This window comes from Rhea pennata, chromosome 18 (genome assembly GCF_028389875.1).
Source record: "Rhea pennata isolate bPtePen1 chromosome 18, bPtePen1.pri, whole genome shotgun sequence".
Taxonomy (NCBI): Eukaryota; Metazoa; Chordata; class Aves; order Rheiformes; family Rheidae; genus Rhea; species Rhea pennata.
The window spans coordinates 7,961,629-7,979,447 of record NC_084680.1 but is presented as its reverse complement, the minus strand read 5'-3'; the positions used below and the strand labels follow the sequence as shown (position 1 = coordinate 7,979,447).

General features: G+C 49.5%; 2 protein-coding genes across 4 annotated transcripts in view; both read right to left on the bottom strand.

The window, feature by feature from the left end:
* Nucleotides 1-843: 843 nt before the first annotated feature.
* On the bottom strand, nucleotides 844-2,251 carry LOC134148725 (alpha-1-acid glycoprotein 1-like). The gene is made up of 6 exons (XM_062591169.1): nucleotides 2,141-2,251; nucleotides 1,869-2,011; nucleotides 1,555-1,625; nucleotides 1,376-1,477; nucleotides 1,171-1,271; nucleotides 844-1,064 (listed from the first exon to the last, which is right to left on the bottom strand). The coding sequence occupies exons 1-6, from the start codon at nucleotides 2,249-2,251 to the stop codon at nucleotides 999-1,001; spliced, it is 594 nt and encodes a 197-aa protein (XP_062447153.1). The 3' UTR covers nucleotides 844-998.
* Nucleotides 2,252-3,709: 1,458 nt separating this feature from the next.
* The window catches only part of COL27A1 (collagen type XXVII alpha 1 chain), a 164,198-nt gene continuing 150,088 nt past the window's right edge, over nucleotides 3,710-17,819 (bottom strand). Inside the window, exons 46-61 of one of the 3 annotated variants that reach the window (XM_062590624.1) lie at nucleotides 17,523-17,576; nucleotides 17,340-17,447; nucleotides 16,793-16,900; nucleotides 15,260-15,367; nucleotides 11,948-12,001; nucleotides 11,267-11,329; nucleotides 10,748-10,801; nucleotides 9,708-9,743; nucleotides 9,158-9,175; nucleotides 8,737-8,772; nucleotides 8,377-8,403; nucleotides 8,071-8,136; nucleotides 7,459-7,627; nucleotides 7,189-7,298; nucleotides 6,136-6,354; nucleotides 3,710-5,520 (exon numbers count right to left, since the gene is read on the bottom strand). In XM_062590624.1, coding sequence (XP_062446608.1) covers nucleotides 5,374-5,520; nucleotides 6,136-6,354; nucleotides 7,189-7,298; nucleotides 7,459-7,627; nucleotides 8,071-8,136; nucleotides 8,377-8,403; nucleotides 8,737-8,772; nucleotides 9,158-9,175; nucleotides 9,708-9,743; nucleotides 10,748-10,801; nucleotides 11,267-11,329; nucleotides 11,948-12,001; nucleotides 15,260-15,367; nucleotides 16,793-16,900; nucleotides 17,340-17,447; nucleotides 17,523-17,576 — 1,377 coding nt within the window. In that variant the 3' untranslated portion in view covers nucleotides 3,710-5,373. The remainder of the gene's footprint in view (nucleotides 5,521-6,135; nucleotides 6,355-7,188; nucleotides 7,299-7,458; nucleotides 7,628-8,070; nucleotides 8,137-8,376; nucleotides 8,404-8,736; nucleotides 8,773-9,157; nucleotides 9,176-9,707; nucleotides 9,744-10,747; nucleotides 10,802-11,266; nucleotides 11,330-11,947; nucleotides 12,002-15,259; nucleotides 15,368-16,792; nucleotides 16,901-17,339; nucleotides 17,448-17,522; nucleotides 17,577-17,819) is intronic. The other 2 variants (XM_062590625.1, XM_062590626.1) reach the window with 2 other exon arrangements.

Genomic DNA, 17,819 nt, shown 5'->3' with positions numbered 1-17,819 from the left:
TTCCTTCCTCGCGGATGAGGGCAGGTTTGCGCCCTGTTCCCGGCGAGGCATTGCTTCACGGGTTTTATGGGCGCTTCAGGCGGTGTCGCTGCGTGCCGCAGCGTGCCCCCCACCCCTCCACGTGTTTTACGGCCACGTGCGTTGGTGGAACGGGCGAGTGGAGGGGACTCTGCTCGGGGGGTCCCTTAGGGGCCTCCTCCTGCCCGGAGAAGTGGGGCTCTGAGCTGCCTTTTCCAAGGGAGGAGGTACAAATAGGGCTGGGGGGGGCCCTGCGGGTCCCGGGGTGCGATGGGGACGTGGTGCGCCGGTGGCCGGAGCTGCCCGCGGAGGTTTCAGGCAGCGAGGTGGCAGGTGAGGTCGCTGCACCCCTCTCTCGGGGATTTCGGGTCTTGCCGTTAATTAAGACACGCGACGCGGCTCGTGTGCCCCTCCGAGGTCTCCGGCCGCCTTTTGCAGTGGGGAAAGTCCATGGGGTAGGAACGAGCGGGTGGGATCGCGCTGGCGGGAGCAGCTGCCGGGGTGGGGGTCCGGCCCCGCTCCTCGACACTCTGCCCCACGGCGACGGAGGAATTGCCATGGCCTCGAAAGGGAGGAGCCAGCTCCCCGGTTCGCGCTGGCCAGCGGCCAGATTTTTTATTACTTTTTTTTCTTTTTTTTTTTACGGGAAGCAGTGCTGCAGAAAGGGGAAAGCCCCGCCGGGTGCAGCGCCCGGCCGCGCGGTGCTCCCGGGGCCTGGCGCTGGCGCCGCTGTCCGGCGCGTCCCGCCGTGCCGGGAAGCCCCCGGCCGTGCCCCCGCGCCGGGCTTTCATCGCGTGCGGGTTTATTTCGGAAAAAGAGCAGGAGAAACCAGCGGGTTTCGCCAGGAAAGGGGCGTTCTGCGTGTCTTAAGAAAGGGAAAAACAAAAACCCTGAGGTGCCGGACGGCGAGTCCCGAGGTTGTGCACAGCGCTGCGCTGTGCGGGGCAGGAGGAGGAGGAGGCCGATGCACGGGGCCGGGGCTAGGCCGGCTGCGGCGCTGCCTCGCCGTCTTCATCCGGCTGCTCTCCGGGCAGGGGACACGCGTCCTTGGGGGGAGAAAGGCTGGCGTTGGCGCCGCGGCTCGCCGGGACCGCGGCGCCCGTTCCGGCCGTGGGGGGCCCTGGGGTGGGTTGGGGGCGTGGGAAATGGCACCTTTTCGGAAGCCAGGAAGATTTCGTTGTCGTCGAACTTGTGGCACGCCAGCTGCGCTCTGAACTCCTCCAGCTGCTCCTTGCTCACGTTGTGGGAGCGCGCTGGTTGGGGGGGGGGGGATAAATAAATAAAAGCGCTTAATACAGCCGACTCTGAGGCCTTTGGGGCGCCCCGCGCTCGCCGGGCACGGCGCGGCGCTGCTCACCCGAGAGGCTCAGGCCCGGGAAGCCATCGTTGATGTGCTTCAGGATGAGCAGGTCCTTGTCGCTCCTGATGAGCTCCGCCGTGGCCACCACCTGGCCGTCGACTGCCGAGGGGCAGAGAGGCGTGAGGGAGCCGCCGGCCGGGGCGGCCGGGGCGCGGGGGGTCCCGGCCGGGGCTTACCGTGCGCCAGCGTGCCGTTGTGCCGGAAGATGTGGATCTTGCTGGAGTTCCTGGTGACGCAGGTCTCGTTCCTGGGGGACGGCGCGGGGGCCCCGCGGGGTGAGCGCGCTCCGGGGCCGGCCCAGATATAGCGCCGGGCGGTATCTGGGCTCCCCCCTCGTTTCCGCCCCCGGCGGTGGATGTCCCCCAGGGGACGGAGCCGAGGGGAGCCCCCGGGGAGGGAGGGGGGCAGGAGGGGATGGGGCGAGGGGTGGGGGGGAACCCGGGGGCCGCGGCGCCTCGGCGGGAGGCTGCGTCGTCGTCGTCGTCCTTACATTCGCATGATCTCGGTGACGCCGAGCTCGTCCTCGTGGTCGCCGGGATGGAAGAAGAAAATGGCGTGCTTCAGCGCCTGCAGCTCCTGGAGGTGAGGCGGGTACTTGGAGGAGCCCACGAGGTAGATCCACTCGCCCAGGAGCTGTGGGAACGAGCAGAGGGGGGACGAGCGGGCTGGGGCGGCCGCGCGCCGCTCCGGCTCCTCCGCCGGCCCCGGCGATCCTCGCCCCGCGGCGGAGCGGCCGGGACCCCGCCGGCGCGTCCGCCTTACCCCAGCCAGGGTCTCGTTGTCCAGCGTGGCCGGGACCAGTGGGGCGCAGCCCGGCGGCTCGGCCGCCAGCGCCAGCCCCACGGCGACGGCGACGGCCAGGCCGGCCAGCATGGCGACGGCGGCGAGCGGAGACGGCCGGGCCCGCTGCCGGGCCGCCGCGGGCCCTTATGTACCGCGGCCGCGACCGTCCCCTTGCTTAACCTCGCCGCTGTTTGCATGGGGGGGGGGGGGGTGGGGGTGGGGGGTGAAGCAATAGCGAGGTTAAACGCGCAAATGGCCGAGTTTCTCAGGCGGAAAAGGCGCGAGGCCGTTCCGCTGCCAGGAGCTTTTGTTCTCGCACGCTGCGGGTGACTTCTGCCGGTGTTCGGCCAAGCAGCGCGCCAGCCGCCGGAGCGGCGTCGGCGGGGACCCGGCGCGGCCAGGGGGGTGCACGGGGCGAGGGGGTGACCCGTGCGCCGAGCTGGGACTTAAAAAAAAAAAAAAAAAAAAAAACATTACAGTCAGCCCAAATCTCTCCGTTCATTGGGAGTAGCAAGGCTGGGAACCCCGTAATTAAGTGCGTTTGCTGTGGGTAGTGAACGAAACCGTGTTTTGCCTGGCCGCAAGCGGTGCGGCGGAGGCCGGGCGGCCGGCGGGCGACCCCCCGGCCCGTGCGAGAGCAGCCGGGCCCGCAGCAGCCGCCCGGGCACGGGGGTCCCTCCGCGCGGCGCCCGGCCGCCCCTGCCCCGCGCTGCCGGGAACTTGTGCAACCCGCGGCCGAACGAACAGGGCTCTGCCCTGCCGGGCCGCCGAGCCCCGTGACGCGCACAGCGGGGCGGCAGCCGGAGCGCGGCGCGGGGCAGCGGCGCTTGCCGCCGGGCTGGGGCTGGGGCTGGGGCACCCCCCTCTTCACGGGACTAAAACAGGTTTCAAAAAATCAGCTTGGAGCGACGTAGGTAGTTTTCAGCTCAGCGCCGCGATCTCCTCGCGGGCAGCTCCGCGTCGCGGCCAGTGGCCGGGCAGGTTAGTTTAGGTGACCGGCCGCAGGAGGAGGCTTTTGGGGCTCGTGCGGCCTCGGGTGCTGCCGAGCATCCCCGGGGTGGGGTGGGGGTCCGGGCGGCTTGGTGGCCCCTGGGGCAAGGGGTGCTGCTGCTGCTGCGCCTCTCGCCCGCTGACGGCTTCTCGCAAAGAAGCAAAGAAAAACCATGGAAGTCCTGTTTCATTGCTTCAGTTTTAAATATTTATTTATTTAAAGACCAAAAAAGAGAGGGGGAAAAAAAAAAGATGTGGGGGGAAAAAAAAAAAAAAGCTTTAACCTCAAGAAACACACAAAACTGAGGCTGAGAGAGGACGACCCAGCAGAGAACGTGTGCGCGCGAAGCCGCACGCCGAAGGGGAAGGAGCGAGCGAAGGGCGCTCGGCGGCGACGGCAGCGAGCCGGCCCCGCGCCGCGGCGAGGTATTTCTGAGCGGGGGCCGAGCGCCGCGGGGTGAGGTATTTGAGATCGCTCTTGTTTACCTTCCCAATCATTTTTCTTTTTTCAAAAAACAAACAAACGAACAAACAAAAAAAAAAAACTAGAGGCAGTAGTAAAAAGAATACACAAAGAGAGACTCACATATATATATATTTTTTTTTCCTCAAAAAAATAAAATCCATCGTCCGTATGAGACATGAAAACTCCAAACAGGCACTGAAGCGTTTCTGATACAGTACAGCTCCGATTACATCAATATTATTCCTTATATAGAATTAAAGATTACCATAATTATCCTCTTTAAAAAAAAAAATCCTCCAAATTTACATATAGAGACTAGATTTCTACAAAACTTAACAAAACAAAACCCCTCCAAGCCCGGCTGGGTTCTGAAACACGGTACCATCATTTCAGTCTTGACAGGGGGCCAGACAAAAGGGTGGCAGAGCTGGGGTTTTAAATACGAGATTAGACCAGGAAATCACTGCGTGCGAGAGCCGGCACGGACATGTGGCCAACGCAAATACAGCAAAACTAGTTACATGACACCTGCCTCAAACCAGAGCGCTCGCTGAGGCTTAATGCTTACAGCATCCGCGGATGAGCTGTATCCCTCACTCCTCTCCCAAAGCAGTGAAGTGCTGTTTTTTTTTGTTGTTGTTGTTGTTCTTTTTTCCCTAAAAAAAGCAATTTGCTTTTAAAACAGCTGGTAGGTTATTATGGACGCACTGAGTTGTTGTGCGTCACTGACATCCATGGCAATCAAAGGAGCCCTTTAAAGGTGACCGTTTCTCTGATATAGCTGTAGATCATGACCGCCTCTCTTCCCCGAGAGATGGTCCTGTGGGGTTTTTGGGTCTGTGGCAAGACATTGTAGCACCTTCACAACCTTAAATAGTTTAAAGTTATATATATAAAATAACACACTTTTTTAAAAGCACCAGAGATTTCACAGTGAGAGGTAGAAACAAATCAGACGAGCCCATCCTCTCGCTCTCTCTATTTTAGCACCAATCATCTCTTCCCCTCTCCTCCTTCCATTCTCCCCTTTCACCTTTGGGACTCTCCTCTACCCCAACACCACGCGTGAGAAGGGACATTTATTAAACTCATCCATGGAAGGAGGAACTTAGGTTTTTTTTCTTTCTTTTTTTTTCCTTTTTGCTTTTAAATAATATAATATATATTTTTTTTGTTTCTTCTAATATTGCACATCAAAATGCTTCCGGCACACAGAGCAGCCAGATTCAACTTGCAGCTCCGCCTGGGAGAGCCTGATGCAGCACATGGCCGTCCAGAAGGTGACAAGCTCTGAGAGGGAAGCTCTATCATTTAATTACTTTTCAATGGAAAGAACATTTGGTAACTCAGGAACCAGGTAAGCCAAAATGGAGGAACCCCCTTCTCCCCCTCCCCCCAACCCAAAAATGCACACTGCAAGTTTCTTGAGGTTTCTCTCAATATTTTCTTCTTTGGTCATGGAAAAAGCTTTGTGTGTGTGGAACTGCTTGCAACATCTAGTCCCCTGATCCCTTTTCACTGTTCACGTCCCGACTGACACCCGTTTCCCCTACGGCCTTGTTATTCCTCCTTTCAAGAATCTGCTGAATTCAGTAGATCACGGGTTCTTTGAGACCTTGAGCCAAAGGTTAGAGCAACAGCGGACCCAAATGGTACAGCCCAGCTGTCCTCGCCGCGGAGAGATGGGAGACCCTGTGTAAAGACGTAGGCCAAAAATGGGGGGCAAAGCCTTGAAGCCCAGTTTTGATGGCTTTGTTCAAAGGAAGCACACGGGGCCAACTTCGAGGTGATACTGCTTTCCTGGCTCGGATGGGGGAAGGTTGTAGATGTTGACAATTGGCAGCTGGTGAGGGTCCTGGGTCCGAAACGAAAAGAGAGTCCGATGCCAGCGTCCGTCCTTGATCTATGCAGGGAGGGAGCAAGATAGAAAAAAAACTGATTAACCGGTGGAAAAGATCTTGTTGGAGAGGAAAACATTTCACTAAGGTATATGGTTGAAAAGCCCTGCATGATGCAGGGGGCTGCCCTGCAGACAGAGCAGGTCTGGTGTGAGGCTCAGAAAGCATTTTTGGGAGCTCTTTATCCACTTCAAGTTGATGGAAACTGAGCTTGAAACAGCACCGCAAAATGTGAACCACCTAATGCAGTGAACCCAAAATGCAAACACACCGCTCTCAACTCAGCGTGAGATCAGGCGAGAGCTGAGACCACTGCCTTTTAGTGCTGATATCCCCTTCTGTTATTTCAGTGGCGGTACTATGACACTTAAATTTGGAAGAGTTTTCTATTTGAAGGCAATCATCTCCTTAATAGGAGGTGCTATAGCATGCTGGACTACAAAATCAAAGTTCTTAACAGGTAAACTAGAGTCTTTCTCCCTTTTTTGGCAGTGGTCACAGAGCAAGAAGCATAAGCATAACTTGAGCCTTGTTTTGCGCACTATGCTGGTTCAGCTTGATGTTTCTAGGCATTAATCAGCACGGCCTCTTGATCTCTCCTCTCTTTCAGGACAACATACCTTGCAATCATCAGCTGCCACTTCTGGCTTGAGCTGTCCTCCTGCCTCAAACATCTGTCCATTCCAGGCCTTAAAGCGCACGGCTTTTTCTGAAGGTTTTTCAGATGAGCCTTCCCGCCACACGGAAGTATTCAGGCAATGGATGGTTATGTGCTGGACAACCTCTGAGCTCAGAAGGCGAAGGAAGTTCATCTGGACTCTACCGACGTCAAAATCCAGCTGTGAAGGTGACAGACATTAGCTCGTACCCTCCGCAAAAGTGCGAGGGAGCTACTGGTACATTTAGCCAAGAAACGGCAACAAAAACATTTCCTGTTCTCTACTTAAGTCTAGAGGAGAGTGCACAAGGATGTCTGATATCTAAAATGGTTCTGGTCTGAGTACAGGCAAAAGGGCCAGATGCAAAGTCAGTTTGGAAAATTTTCATGGGGACATAGCAGGCCATTCACTCTTCAAAACAGAATGGGAGGTCCTAAGTAGGAGGAAATTAATGCAAAGTTCAAATTCGAAACTTCTTTTTTGCAAAGAAGCAAAGCAACAGGGTCTAGGGGGGGAGAGCAGGTGAAACCAAATATCACTATTGGTGTTTTTTGGTACATAAACTTCCACAAGAGAAATCCAAAGGCTATTTCAGAGAAATCCTGTAACATTAATTTCAGCAAAGATGTATATTTAAGCTGACCTTACTTTTTCAGTTGCTTGTAGAAGACAAAATGCAAGAGTGACCTGAACATAAATCAAATTCAACAATGCATTTGGGAGCAACATGTTTGCAAAATTACTGGCCTCTATTAAGGTTATGGGTTAATTAAACATTGCTGGAGATGTACTGCTTTGTCTTGGCAAAAGTCACGTATTTTTTAACTGCATGAGAGCAGTCCTGAATGTAACAACTGCAGTAACTCTGCCTCAAGCATAAATCAGCATGCTCTGTTATTGAGGGTATATAGTTATAGTGGTCACTGTCCAGTATCCTGAGATAACGTAACTGTTTTATTAACAAATCTTTTATAATAGTGATAGTGGTATGGGAAGTACAATGCTGGTGTCTACCTTGGAGACAGTGATGGGGTTGAGACAAGTCTGTCCACCATTGGTGAAGTTACAGATGACCTGTATGGTGTCTGAGGAACAGCCAAGATTTGGGTCAATCCAGTAGGTACCTGAGAAAATGGATGATTTGGAGATTAACAAGAACTCTTAGCCTTTCCTGTGCATAGGACCTACCTAATGCATCACTGGTCGCAGGGTAGGAGATCAGTTTGAATGACACTAAAAGGCCCTATGGAAGGAAGTGGCTTTTGTACACACAGGGCTTCCTACCATCATTCATCTTCTGTTCACAGTTCATGAGGTCTCGACAGATGCGTGCAGGGTTCTCTTTGGTTCCCAGGGGTCGTTTGATGCTCTGAATGAGGTTGCTGAGGTAGTGTAGAGTCTTAAAGATCTCCCCTCCATGGTCCAGCATCAGAAGTTCTGGATGTTGGTAACCCTGGGGAGAACGGGAGGAAGGGTCAGAGGTGAGTCCTTAGCATGGCTCATGGGTGCCTTGTGGGGGCGGGGGGGGGGGGGAACTAGGTGCTGTAGCAACAAGGGTTTCTGCTTTATCCAGAGGAAAGCTGAGTGGGCCAAAGACTGGCAGCACTGCAATGTGAGCAGTGAGCCAGCAGCTCTTGCCTCGCCCTGAACAGGGCGATCTCTGAACTGCTTAGAAAAGGCATCAAGTTGGAAGTTTCAAAAACAATTAACACAACTAAACCATGTCCTTTAATTGGATCGTTGTATGCATAAACCTCAGTTATTCTGTGAGAATGGAAGACTGTTCAGAGCTTTGCGTATGTTGGCCTTAAACACAGGGAAAGAACAAATAGGCTTGTGACCGTTCCCAGCCTACTGCTGCGGTGAAGGCCACTAAGTTCAAAAGCACCCTCGTACCTCTGTCTTGAGCGCAGTGTTCGAGTCGATTAGCGACTGGAAAGCTGCACCAAAGCCATCTTGTTGCTAGTAGGGGGTGAAAAACATAGTGAGCGTGATTGTTAGAAGGTGAGCATTCCCCGAGGCAAGCAAACGCTTCTCTGTCTAGGGGTATGATGCAAGTGTTGCTCTGCTAATGCGGCATCTCTCGCTGGACCTGAGTGGATCTTCAGGATCCCAGCAGGCTTTTCTTGAAGTCCTATCAGCATCTTGGCTCTGTGTGCCTTATTACCATCATTAGTAAGCATATAGAAAACAGCAACTTACAAATGAAGCTGGAATTCCTGGCGGTCCCTAGAAACCAAAGCAAAAAAAAAGGGGCATCAGCCAGAAAGGCAATTACTATTGCAAAGATAGTCTTTCATGTCCTTTTGAAATGCTCTTTCCTCTGGAGTTCCTAAAGCAAACTAGTGAGAGAGGCAACAATGCTGTCTCTATAAAATGCTTGGAGATGGTTTGTAGTTAAGTGCAATAAACACTAGTCCATTCACGCGTGCACATTTTTGCATACGAGGAATGGGGCTAAACTATAATTTTCAGTGAGTGAGCAGTCCCTCTGGAGAGTATCACTGCAATAATTTTAGCTTGTTTCAATAACGTCTTTGAACTTTTTCCACATATACATACCGGAGGGCCAGGGTGTCCTCGTGGGCCTGGAGGACCCTAAGGACAGAATGGCATCAGTTAGTGAAATGTCTCCAGTTTGTATTTCCATTTATCATGGCTGTCACCAAAATGAGTCTAGTCTCTGATGAAATCCTCCAGATTTTTGACATTTTACAGCATCATCTCTCTCAGACCCTTCTGGAAACAAGAGCTTGCCCTGCTTCCTATCTCCCAACTTTGATGCATCTGTCTGCACCTGCTCCCATTCCTACTGTCTCTCTTGCTCCTAGCCCTATGGTTCCCTAACATTCCTGTCAAATCCCCAGGTACTTACCACTTTCCCTGTATGCACAGTTACCTGCCCTCCAGTTTTTTTTATTTGCTAAAGCCAACCATTTTAAATAAAAGAGAATAATCAGAAAAAGTGATGTCAAATACTCACCCTTGGACCTTGCAGACCCTGCAGAAAAAAATTGGAAGCAGCTGTCAGAAGATGGACATTAATAAAAATCTCCCCGCACAATCCTGTTGCTCACAATGTGCCTTGGCAAGGGCTGTGTGCTGCCATGGAAGGACAGAGGCAACAGTAAGTAAAAAGGAGGCTGCAGCCAATGCTAACTGCTATGCAAGACACTGGCAGGTCCCCCTGCTACTGGTGGGGACAGCGTGCTCCTTTTTGCTCTGCCATTCACTGTGCTTTGTTCCTGTAGGTACAGCAGTCATCTGTAAAACAGTATCTTTTGCTGTGTGATTGGATTAAGCACACTGGAATTTTAATAGCAGAATGTGTGTGTATGTGCATGCACGTGTGTGTGTACAGGTGTACGCATCTGCCTAGATGTGCCTGTCTGTCCCATGTGAGAGACTGACGTCGCAGCACTGAGCCAGAGTAAATGTGGGTCCAGCAGAGCCCAGCGTGACTCTCCCTCACTCAAGTAACAGAAGAACCTCTTAACACCAGGATGCATTCCAGGATGTGGAACAGCGCTTACCGTTTCTCCACGGCTGCCTTTGTCTCCCTTCGGACCCTGTTTCACACACACAATGAGAGCACGATCAGCAATCGCTAGCTGCCGATGCTAAGAGGCATTGCCACCTAGCAGCTCTTTCCAAAGACCCAAGCACATCTCTAGGCAAATTAGCTCAGGTTCCCATCCACCCCCCCCCACCAACCCCTGGGGGAAGGAGGAAGCTATTACTGGACATTTCATAGAGTAAATATGGAATAAATGAAGAGCAGTGTCTAGCAGACAGGATCCTGCAAGCTAAAGTGCACATGGAGCAAGGGGATGGGAAGCTTTCCCTTGCGGCTGCAGGGCACGGCGTCCCTACCTTTCTTGCCTGCTGGGAACAGCAGGAGCCACTTGCTTCCTTTTAGGCACTTCTACCCATGAGTCCAAAGCATGGACAGCATCTGAGTTACTTAATCTTACTGGTTTTTACTTCTGTCAACATCAGCTTCTTTCTACCGAGCTTTGAGTAACTTTATTCTCATGTTTTTATGAAGCATTGACCTGAACTTTAGTCTGTGTTCAGTGCCTTTGGCGTTTTAGGGCAGGCAGGGTAGGCATCCCAGGGTGGATTTTTCAACACTTCCCAGAATCCAGCTGTTCCCAGTTTAATACTTTTATCAGATTTTTTTTTCCCTGGGGCCTCCCAGGCTGAGCTCGTTGGAAAATCTGGCAACTTGCTTACACTTCTTTTGAAAAAACCTTCTAAATAACATTCTTGCCTTTTTGTCTGATCCTTTCCATCCCTAAACTCACACTTCAATAGAGTTGCTCCTCACTTATAAGTTAATAATCCTCCCTCCATCACACAGTATATATGCAGCCAGGGACTAAATCTGCACTCCTCTCAAGCTGCTCATCTTCAAAAGCTTATTTTGTTTCACCCGTTAGAGCAGGACCTGGGATTTACTTATACTGGCCTTTAGCAGCTTGGATCTTAAATACTATGCTCTTCTAAAAAATACAAAAAAAAAAAAAAAAAAAAAAAAAAAAAAAAAAAAAAGGCAGAGGCAGATACTTACTGGACTTCCCGTGGGACCCAGAATTCCAAGTGGACCAATAATTCCTTCTTTTCCCTAGGAAAGAAAAGATATGCATGAATGATCATGTGGGAACTAGCAGTCATTTTTACCAAGTTTGACCCAGTAAAAACACTGAATCTCTTGCAACTTTTCAGTGCCATGATCATTGTATTCCCTGTTGCTGAAACAAACCCATTTCCAAGACAGGCCCAAAGACATGAGCCTTCATCGTATGGTTGTCACAGCCCAGCTGAAACCTCAGACATTACAAAAATAGAAAGATTTCGGCCGCACATAAAAGCACAACTGTCTCCAATGGCAGCATAGCCTTGTGCACGTGTGGTCAGCTACAGCTGTGTTTGGGTGGTTTAGAGCTGGTACTGTGGCCGTGACTTGTGTTCTAGCTCCCCAGTGAACCGCTGCACTGTGCTTGTTATAGCACTCTGTAGCCTTAGAGAAATAGAGGACGGAGGAAGGAAGAAAAATCCTCCCAAACAAAACAAACCGAAAACCACTCACCATGAGACCAGGCGGCCCACGTGGTCCCTGAATGCCTTTGAAACCAAGGTCTCCTGGGGGCCCCTGCAAGCAAAAATGACATGACACGTCCCGGTAATGAATGCACCCAATGTTTTGGCCTTTGCTTGCAGCTCTGCTACTTGGACAGAGGTGCTACCTCTAAGGAATGGGAAGGTCCAAATATTAAAAAAATTCTTTTCTTGTTTCTGTTTTGCAAGTCCTTTGCTCTCCTCAGAAAACAGACTGGTCACCCATTCCCTGAGAAACTCTATCCAGGGCACAGGACAAAATGAGTCTAAATTTCAAGCCAAGACTCAACATCAGGAGCACATATCAGCATCACAGACTCAGACTGATGACTGAAACTGAAGATGTCTTCTTACAATGCAAGAGCAAAAAAAGAAATTCAAGGGGGCAGAACAACTCCAGGGTACAGGAGAGCCATTTTCCCTCAGTTATTACCCATTTTAACAGGACAAAGTGCCATCAAAGCATGTGTAAACGTGCACTCAAGGATTATTTCAGAAATGAGGATGCATAAACTACAGAAAGGTGGAATCATGGCTTAGTTTCAATGGTTTCTGCAAAGTGACTAATGAAGAATTTGCAGTAAGTATTGCATTGTCTGTCCTCAGTAAAAAGAGGGTAAAAAACCCAACAAGTCACAAGATATTCTCTTACCTTTGGTCCAAACATGCCTGCAATGCCTGGAAATCCCGCCTCACCAAAGTCTCCCTGGAAATGACAGCCAAGACAAATAAAAGAACAAAGGGAACCAGTAAGTCAACATTGAATGGCTGGTTACTCAAAGTCACTCCAAAAGTTCAGGAGTTTCAGGGAAAGAGAAATCAAATAGTATTTTTCAATCCAAACAGAATCAATGAGACAAAAAGTACAAAGGAAATCTGAAGGCGGAGTTACATGAGTGTCAGGCTAGAAGCAGCAACAGGTCTCATGGACTTAGCCCCTTTCTCACCCTAGATAAGAGGTGTACCTAAAGTATTTCCAGTAGATGCTTGGCTAGTTTGTCCTGAAACATTGATGGTGAAAGAGATTTCATCCACTCCCTACAACAGTGCCAGTGTATCAGTGCTCTTACTGCTAAAACTTCCCTTAATATCCAACCTAAATTGTTTTTGATGCAATCTAATCTGATTTCTCCTTGAATTTCCGTTGGGTTACAGACTAAAAGTCAATCCTCCTCCTCTCAGAACAGCTTCTCTGGTTTGATTAAGATGTTACCAATGATTCTCTTCTCTCAAGGTGCTGGAGATAAAAGAAGAGAGCTTGGAGCATAGTCAGCAGAAGCAGGATAGAGAGCATCCACTCCAGCATCAGTCCTGGACATCCTCCACACTGCAAACACCGGCCTCAGAACCCTTTAAAGCAAGCTTTTCTTTTATTCTAATATCAACTGGACCAACCAACTAAAGGATAATTTCAAACTCTACTCACTCAAGCCATCAAAAAGTGCACGTTCTTACAACAGAAACTCCCCCTCAGAACCAGGATAACTGTGCATATTCCCCAATTCTTTTCCATTTCAACCCTGCTGGGATTTTTGCTCAATTTCTCAAAAAAAAAAAAAAAAAAAAAAAAAAAGGATATTTGGAAGACCACCAAGCCTGGATTAGCACATAGCATGCACTCTCAAAATAAAAAAAACCACATCGGGTAGAATGCTTTTATACAAACACCCTCATTTCATCACTTTTAAGATATATGTCCTTTGATAGTTGCAGGCTTCCCAGATGTCAAAATGCAAAATGATTCACTGTTAAAAAAAAAAAAAGATAGAAACATGCACCGGATGACTCATCTACAGTCTTAGGAACTTAAGGGATGGAAAAGACTTGTTTGGCCTCTTGGCTGGACTATGTGACTATGCTGGATTGTACTTTACAGGATGTTTTACAATGTCTCGTTCAGCCCAGTTGTAGATGACTCAAGAAATGGGGTTTCCACCACCTCTATTACAAGGCTATTCCAGAGTCAATCTATACACCTCTGTTGGGAAGTTTTCCTGCCACAGTAGTGAGAAACTGCTTGGCAAGAATGGCCTTGGTTGGAATCGGTAGAATGTAAGAAACTTTCCAAGGATACAAAATGATTTAATTGCCCATTTAGGGATTCTGGAAAGCAAACATGCTACTAATGGAGGGCTAAGGTCTTTCCTGTGTTAGGAGAACCAACCAAGCCCTCCTTCTAGAGAAATCTGGGGCAAAAGTGAATGAGAAGTCAGAAGGGTTTTAGAGAAGTCTAAGATCACAGAGTCACCTCAGCCCAGCCTACCTGATCGATATTTTTACTGCAGGGTAAGCAACTACAGTATTGGGCAAATGAATTTACCACTTGTGCCCAGAAGAGAAAAAATGATTTTCTTATGCTGTTGGCTAGTACCTTTCAGCTTGCATGAATACTGCCACCTCAAAGTTTGATACAAAATAAACAAACATAGAAATGGCCTTTAAGTGAGGTAGTTGGGCACAATCTGTGTGCCAGTCAAAAACATCTATCACAACTCAAGATACTTATTTAGGTCCGTGTTTTCACGGAGTCATTACCACAGGCAGCCAGATCAGATCTAGCCCTGTTGTGATCACAGCTCCCAAGTGTAATGAGGGGTTCACTCTTACTGTCACATGGCCCAGAAACCCACAACTTTTACAGAAATAAACGTATTCCATCATGCAGGCAGCCTTGCCCTTTAGCAACACAATGTCACAAAGTCAATACAACTGGTCAAAGAGTCCCACCACGCTGTGGGTCACAAAACCTCTCTGAGCCCAAGGGATGTGAATTAGTCACCGCCCTGAGCCCTGTGATGCATCGGTCACACACATGGGTTAAGCCAGCGATGGCTTTCCCACAGGCGCATGAAGCATCCCACGGTACTGTGTGCGGAGAACGGGGAGAAAGGTAGCTTGCTCCCAATCAACGATAACCTGAGCTGTCCTTGGCCTTTGCTTCACATCAATCCTAATCTTTCTTCTCCTAATGTTAGTTTTATATTCTTGGCTTAACTACATCTTCTGTTGGTGGTCGTGTTCTTGAGATGCTTAGACTGTTGTGGAAAGGGAGTGGTTGCACATGCCTGCATGTTTCAGATGGCTGGAAACCCCACTGCTGCAAAGATGTTGAACAGATAGAAGAGACAGAGCAGATAAGGGATTTAAAATGGTTCCTGCTTCAGGGTTTCTGTAAGTATCACAATAAGTGATTCTAAAGAAGTTAAGTAGTTATAGTCTCCTCTGCACACTGTAAGAACTATTCCTGACCTAAAGAGGTCCCAATCTAAATAGCTTAAGCTTTTCCAGTATAGCCTCTCTGAGGAACTGTGACACATCAGTGCTAAGTTAGACAATCCTGCTGGTAAAATAGATAAAATCACTAAGAATTAGGAGCCTGCCTGGGGAATAGGTGTGGGCATTTAACTTCTGCTTCAACAGAAGACTCTCAGTATTTCCCCCACTGTGCTCTGACCTCACAGCTCCATTGCCCAAGAAACTGCACCAGGATATCTATCTGCTCCCAGATTTCCTGTACAGTCCCAACAGAGCAACTAGCTCCCCTCTGCACCTTCTGGATGGTTTGGATTACACGGTCCACTTCCAGCTCTCAACACTTCCACATGTCCTTATCTTAACATTTCTCATCAAAAACACTATCGTGGAGCCCGTTTGATATGGTTCTGTGGACCAACTACCAGCACTTAACACAGCTTTATCACAGGAACGATGAGGACGTGAACAGTGCGACTGTGCTGTCTCAGGGAATGTGGACATGGGATAGACATCTCCTGCACAAGTGAGCAGTGAAGAGCAGGAAAGTGTGCACACTGGAGAAAACTATGCTGACAGGCAAGCCAAGTAGGAATTCTTCGGTAAGAGACTGTCCTTGGGTCAACCTTGCTATCCGGGCCCGCAGATCTGCTTCCTTTTCATACAGAAGACAGTGTAAAAGCAGCTCTGATCATTTCAGTTGATCACTAACCGGCTGTCCTTTGGGTCCTGGGTCACCCGGGCTCCCTGGAAGCCCTGTACCACCTGGTGATCCTCGCTTCCCTGTTTGGCCAGTCTGCCCAGGCAATCCTCTTTCACCCTAAAAATAAGAGAATCCAAGTAATTCCTAAGGACAGGGGATAAAAATAGCAACATTCAGCTGAAATAGCCATAGATGGAAAGTTAGGCACAGTTAGGCACAAACAACATAGTTTCATCAGGAGATCCCTCAGGTCTGCTAAGGCAGATTATTGTGGGATGCACATTGTGAGACCAGTGATGGGTATGGCTGTGTCTCCTCCTGTGCTCCACGCAGAGCAGGAGCTGTCAGCAGAGCTGTACTGCCTGATTGGAGCTGAGAACTTCAACTTCCATTTGCGCTTCTGTATACTGCCTGTCCTGCCCTGCAGTTTCTCATAGTAATTGATGATTAATCCATCTAAAATGTTGAAGACATTCCAAGGTTTCAGCTGGAGGACCTTAACTCAAAGGCTACAAAGCCAACATCTTCCCTGGCACCAACTCTGCAACTGAAGGATAGCAAAGAGGTGCCTGAGACCCAGCACCACACTTTGTGCCACAGCTCTTGGCCTTGCAAAAGCCCCAGGAGCAAAGCAAATCCAGCTACACAAATCTGGGGCAGACTAGGATAGAGGAGCTAAAAAAGTGAGTGCTCAGGCTCTGGAAAAGAGGCAACAAACTCCCCAGCAGCAAGGGTGTGACCCTGGCACAACTACTCAAGGGTCTTTCAGTCATTTTTGGTAACAGCCTGTTATTCTACCCAAGGCAGCTGGAGGGCAGCAAGTGACAGTTTAAGAGTGACATGGTAGACGTAATTTAAATCAGACCTGATAGTCTCCCCAGACCCAGCTGAAGCCTTTCCATTCATACTGTCTTTCTACAAATGGCTGAATTGCTGTTGGTCCAGTTTCTATCCTATGGCCTACCTGCACCAGGATAAGGACCAGTAAGAAATCCCAAGGTCACTAAAGAAGGTTTTCCCTGCCTCTTCATGCCCAGCACAATGCCCAAGCCCATATTGGTCTAGCAAGTGCAATCCTGTAAGTATATGCTAAAAACAAGCAGTGCACACTTCCCATCAGCAGTTCAGGCCTCACAGGGCAGCAGCTGGAGGACTCCCAAGTTCCCAACAGAGTCATCTGTCCAGACTTCCTACAGGCAGGGCCACTGCAAGTTCTCCAAGGCCACATTATTTTCCTGGGTATCTCCTGAAATGAGGCTGGAGTGTTTGTAGTGTGGGTACGTGTATCCAGAGACAACAGAACTTTGTGAACTTCGACAAATGAATAAATGTCTTCAGGATATTAGCTGCTGTAGATTTCAGGAAAGTAGATGGCTGGATCATGAGAAAGACTCGTTAAGCCTCCAGCTAAGTGAAAGATGGCAGCAGGAGTTCAAACTTTATTAGACCCTGGAGAATCCAAACTCTAGATTAAAAACCCTAGGAAGCCAAGTTCACAGAGTGAATTACTAGGAGCAATATCTTACGGAGCCAAAAACTCACCTTAAATCCTGGTGGTCCCTGTGCTCCTGGGAGTCCTGCTATGCCAGGGTTCCCTCTTTTGCCTGACATCCCTGTGACACCTTCTTCCCCATCATCTCCCTGCTCTCCCTAGAAATGAAACACAGGAGAGGTTAGGGAAACAAGACACTTTCTCCACCTATGCACATCTCCTTTTGTAGGGACAGGAGAGCGTTGTGATTCTGTCCTCAACAAGCAAGCACACATCTGGGCATGGGTGGATTTGCAGATACATGTAGAGAGGTCTGTGCACATAAGCATCTGTTTGTCATGCCAGAAGCATTGGTTTGCTTACAGACTTGGCTGTGCAAAGGCATCTGCCTGCCTCCATGTGCGTGTGTGGTATTAAGAGCAACACATGATCCACTCTGGCTGCATATAAAATAGCTGGATAGCTATATAGCTTTATATACTATTAATATAGCACATAAAATAATCTATAGCTGGACTATATCCACTTTTCCTGCATTAATTTTTTTTTCTAGCTCTTATTGCATTTGGTGCTATAAAACTACAATTGCAAACTCACCAGCATCCCAGGCACACCATCCTTCCCAGGCACTCCGTCCACTCCAGGGGCACCCTCTTGACCCTGCCTGCCCACCACTCCTCTAGGTCCTGGTAGCCCAAGGGTGCCCTAAAATCACAAAGGTGTTAATGATGGAGGTGTCTGCACAGCACTTGCTGGGGCAGAAATTGAATCTTTACCTACCGGTGAGCCTCTGCTCCCTGCACTGCCCCGTGCTCCTTGCTTTCCCTTTTGACCCTGCAAACAAAAAAAAAAGAAAAACATCTAAAATTGCAGCAGTTCTAACACAACCCCACTTTGAAGCCTGATTTCAGGGTGTGCTTTGGATAATGTTTGAAAAGAGTTTTATAAAAAGGAGATTTATAAAGCCAGTTGCTGCAGCACTGGGAGATGAATTGCTATTGGTTTTATTACAAGCGGTTCTTCGTATGTCTTGCGAGTTCTAGGGCAGGAATGAATAGCTAGAAGGCAAGGACCTAC